The 4,636-nt window shown below is 33.2% G+C and overlaps 1 protein-coding gene across 1 annotated transcript; it reads right to left on the bottom strand.

Moving 5' to 3' along the window:
- Positions 1-1,901: 1,901 nt before the first annotated feature.
- Positions 1,902-3,233, bottom strand: LOC128647292 (uncharacterized protein DDB_G0287625-like). Its single transcript, XM_053700086.1, has 2 exons — positions 2,707-3,233; positions 1,902-2,619 (listed from the first exon to the last, which is right to left on the bottom strand). Exons 1-2 carry the CDS (start codon positions 3,231-3,233, stop codon positions 1,902-1,904), a joined length of 1,245 nt encoding a protein of 414 aa, XP_053556061.1.
- Between the last annotated feature and the right edge of the window lie 1,403 nt (positions 3,234-4,636).

Genomic DNA, 4,636 nt, shown 5'->3' on the forward strand with positions numbered 1-4,636 from the left:
GTGCATGGCATCCATCTTGGCCCACAGTTTGTCGAAGCTGTTAGTGATATCTTGTTTTGATACTAGTAGGTGAAGATCAGCTCTAGTTAGAGGTGTGTTGTCCTCTGTAATGTTAGGCTCTGTTAAAGCGACCTCCTCCAATACCCTAGACTCAGAGGTGAGTTCAGCTGGGTTATCATTCTGCGTTTGCTTGAAAAAAGAGGTCACATGAGTGTTTTTTCCTCCGCCTATCTTCTCCGTCTAATTCAATCTCTTTGATGTCATGTTGATATTCTTGAGTGGATTGTTCTATAAGAGGTTAATTTTGGGAAGATGTGAAAGTGCTTTTTGTAGGTTAGTTGTAGTTTCTTAATTCTCTTGGGTTTACATTGTGTATTAAGAACAGTTCAGTGTGATAATAACTATATCCACTAGATGTCAGACTTGTATTAGAAATGAAAAATTGCTGAGAAATCTGAGGACCTTTTTTTCTGTAATAACACCTTTGGACCACTAGGTGGCAAACTTGTATAAGAAATGAAAAGGTGCAAAGAGAAATGAATCTTCTATGTGTTGCTTCACTTTTGACCACAAGATGGCAGGCAAGAGTTATATATGAACAATCATATTGGAAAGAACAGACAGAGCTAAATGCAAAGAGAAAAACATGTAGAACTTTTCAAAAACTGGCAGTCCAAATATAAATCCCCACAGAGTTTGTTCTGTATTGTTAGGAGAATAAAACTAATAAATATTTAGTTGCTGAAGGGGGAAATGTGCAAGACTAGATCCCAATAGTATAAGCATGAGTAGGAGTTGCCACGTGGAGAATTTCTATATTTCAGGTTTCTAGACCCCTCTATTGTGAGTTCACAAGTTTGTTGTCTAGGTTTATTAGGAGATTTATAGATGTGCAGAATCCCTTATAAAATCGTTTGTAGCTAAGAGGTTCAATTTAGCTGCGTAGGAGCCGATTTGAGGTTAAAGTTAGGAGGGCCGTTTTAGAAACTTTGTGGCCTACTGTTTAGTATGTGGTTAATCCCCCTGAGATTAGTTAGGGTGTTGTGGTTAGGCTGGGTGTGGAGCCGCCATCGGGCACATACTCACGCTCCGGAGGTAATGGAGCTCTGAAGCCTTGTCCGGTGTTACACTTCGTCGGCTTAGCTGAGCTGGAGTGAGGTTGCGCTGGTGCAGTGGCACGGCTCCGGTATTAAGAGGAAAGATGGCGACTGCCACCGGACCCTTGCGCTCTAAGTAGGGCTTGATGTTCAGAGGTATGAGGCATATAAGTGGTATCGATCGATGCACCACATGTTCATGGTGGCGGCTATCACTTTTGTTTTCCTCACTAAGGTGATTTGAGCGGGTGATGGCGTTTCTCCCCGGACTGGAGTGCAGAGCTCTAGGGAAACACGTCCATCTTAGATGTAGGCAAACTCCGCCTCTCCTCTCTTTTTTATTTAAATTATGATCCTTTCGATTCAATTTTGGTTCTTTCAATTTCTTTAAATCATCTAATACTAACATTTCAAAAGTTTCCAGAAAGGGGCCTTTCTCATGTTTAGGATAGAATGTTGATTTCTTTTTAAGGCCTGATTGTTTTGCCATATTTGTCTGTTGGATATTTTCTTCTACAATTGTTTTCTCCATAGGTGTCTTTGAGAAATATCTCATTAGAGTAAGTGACCTAATGTATTTTTGTACATCTATATAGGTATTGAATTTGTTCATCTTCTTACTAGGGGCAAAGGATAGACCTCTACTTAAAACCTCTTTTTGTTCTTGACTTAGACTTATTTTACTTAAATTGTAGATACCTTTATAATTTGTATTAGTAGTGTCAATAGTTTTTTCTACATTTAATGTTAGTTCATTTGTGTCTTTATCTATTCTTCCTACTGGATGTTCGAATTTAGAATTGTCTACTTCTTTTTCTTGTCTTTTGGTTTTACATAATAATTTTCCTCTTGTTCCTCTCTTTCTGACTCCTTTCTCTTTCTTGAATTCTTGTTTTCCCTCTCTGGTGGTATTGGCTCCCTGATCATTCGTCCTACTCCTAAAAAATCTCTGCTCTCATTATAGTGATCCTGATTCCCTTTGTCTGTCCCATTCTCTGTATTTATATATCTTAGTGGTTCAAACCTATTATAGGATTCATAATTCCCTTTCCCATTTTGTGTTGATCTATTTTGGGACTGAAAATTTCTATAATTATTTTCCTGTCTGTCGTGCTCTCTGAAGTATACATTCCTATTCTCATAAGAATTGAATCTTCTATTATTGTAATTTCTATCCCAATAATTATATTGGCTCATCTGTCTTTCATTTGTTGGGTATGTATTTTTTCTATAATTATATTGATATCCAAAATTCTCTTTAAATCCATTATTTCTATTATGATTATCATATTCATTGAATTTGACGTGATCATTATATCTAATATCTCCATTATCTTTGTAAGGTGCAAACGTTGTGCTTCTATAGTGGTTTGTATTATTTGTGTTTGCTTGAAAGTGATCATTAGATCGCCTATAATTATGGTGAGGTGTTCTCCATGATGTGTTATCATCACGATCTTGATCTGTATTTTTTCTTTCAATGTTGGTGGCACTATTTTTAACTTCAGTGTTTTCAATGTTTCTATTTGTTCTCCAAAAATGTGTACTGAAATATTTGTTTCCCTCTATCCCTTTAAATTGTTTGTAGTCTTCTCTATCTCTTTCAAACTTTTTCTTTTTTATGTCTAATAGTTCTTTTTTAGTCCTATTCATCATCTCTTTTATTTTTAATTCCTTTTCAAGATATTCTTTATCTAATTTGTATTTTTGCAACTGTAATTCTAATTCATTGATTTCATTCCCTAATTTTATTAGTGTATCCCCTCTATATTCTTTTATTAATTCCATCAATTTTAGAGAGGCATTCTCTAGAATATCTCTCCATTTCTTTATAAATGTCTCATCTTCCACATTAAAAGAACATTGTTTTTTTATTCTTAGTCCACGTGGGATCCATTTTTGTTCAATATATTTTGTAAGAAAAGCATATTCTATTTTCTGTCTCATCTCATTTGTTAGTTTTGTTTCTAATTCGTTCATTAATTTCTTAATTATATCTCCTTTGTTTACTGTAGTGATCAATTCTATAGTGTCAGTATTAGTCTCGTTACTATTTGCAATATTTTCTTCAAATATATTACTCAAACTATCATATATAGTTGATCTTAAATTAAAGACATCTGAATTATTAGTCATAGTGGTTATAGTATCTAACTAACTTTTACTAGTATAATATCTTGGTAAAGATTTTAGTAAATTAGTATGGAAGGCAGATGTAAGATATTAGTACTAATAATGAACTGTAATTTCACTAAACAACCCAGCTATATCAATAAAACCTTAAAAAATTGATAATTGAATAGATACAGTGGAAGGATACAAAAAACAAGGTTGCGCCTATTTAATTTATACCTGAGTGGCCAGGTTAAACTAATTGTCTAAAAGTGAAAAACAGCACTAAACTGACCTAAATAATGAACTAAATAATGAAAGAATATATCTTAGTTGAGAATAAAAATTAAAAAGAGATACGGATAGGACTTATAAATATAGTTTATTGAATATTCTTATGAGATAATAGAAGATCCTTTTATGAATAATATATTATAAAAGCACTTTATTAAAAAACACTATATTAAAAAACACTATATTTAAAAAACAGTGGATCATATATGATCCAATAACTGAAATAAAACAGAAAAAATAAATAAAGAATATATGAATTTTTTTTTCTAAGAGTTGATTGGCCAATCAATTTGAAATGTTATAATAAATGTATTTTTCAATAAATTGGACACATTGCATCAGTAACCTAAGGGAACCATTCGAGCAATATATGCAATGAATCAAAAAGACATGTATATAGATAGAATGTGTAGTAGATAAATAAATAAATAAATATTGTGTATGTGATTATACAAAATGTTCAACTTTGATATAAAACCATCTGTTTGACAGAAACAGTGATAGTCAATATAAAAGAATAATTTGTTTGTAATGTATATACATATATTTGTTAAATCATCAGTTCCTTGTGTCTATTAATATATGCTTATTGTCCAACTTTTGGCAGGGTAAGGCAAGAAATTACTTTTCCAAAAAAAGGTCTTTGTCCAGATATGATGAGATGTTCAGCAAATACCGGTATAAGCTTAGTCTTTAAAACATAATCCTTTATTAGGGTAAAGATTTATGGTAAGTCTTACTTTCAGATCTGTAGAAGGGAAACGTTATCCTAGGTGTTTTTAAAAAACAACCGCTCCTTTGTTCATTAGCGTTTTTTACTCACGCTAGCGTCGGTTGTTTCAGATCCCAGGCCGGTCCGTCACATGTAATCTTCCGTCACTTCCTGTTTAGCAGTGACTTCGTAACATCAGGATGGATGTCCACAGAATCGTGTGTCCTGAATGATTTGGAAAAGTATTGAACGCTACGCGTTTCAGCTGTCAATACAGCCTTTCTCAAGCGAATTAATTCTTAGCCTTATCTGTCCTGCTTTTATAGATCAAAGTGTGACAATTAAATTGAGACAATTGAATTGAATAATTGTGGTTCTAATAGACATTGATTATTTTATATCACTAATGACGATAATGGCA

This window comes from Bombina bombina, chromosome 2 (genome assembly GCF_027579735.1).
Source record: "Bombina bombina isolate aBomBom1 chromosome 2, aBomBom1.pri, whole genome shotgun sequence".
Classification (NCBI taxonomy): domain Eukaryota; kingdom Metazoa; phylum Chordata; class Amphibia; order Anura; family Bombinatoridae; genus Bombina; species Bombina bombina.

Excerpts from the sequence above, each read along its gene's own strand:
- LOC128647292 (XM_053700086.1), bottom strand. The coding sequence starts at position 3,233 with ATGACTAATAATTCAGATGTCTTTAATTTAAGATCAACTATATATGAT. Across the intron at positions 2,620-2,706 it reads TTAGACATAAAAAAGAAAAA|AAACATTGAAAACACTGAAG; the intron begins GTTTGAAAGAGA and ends GAGAACAAATAG.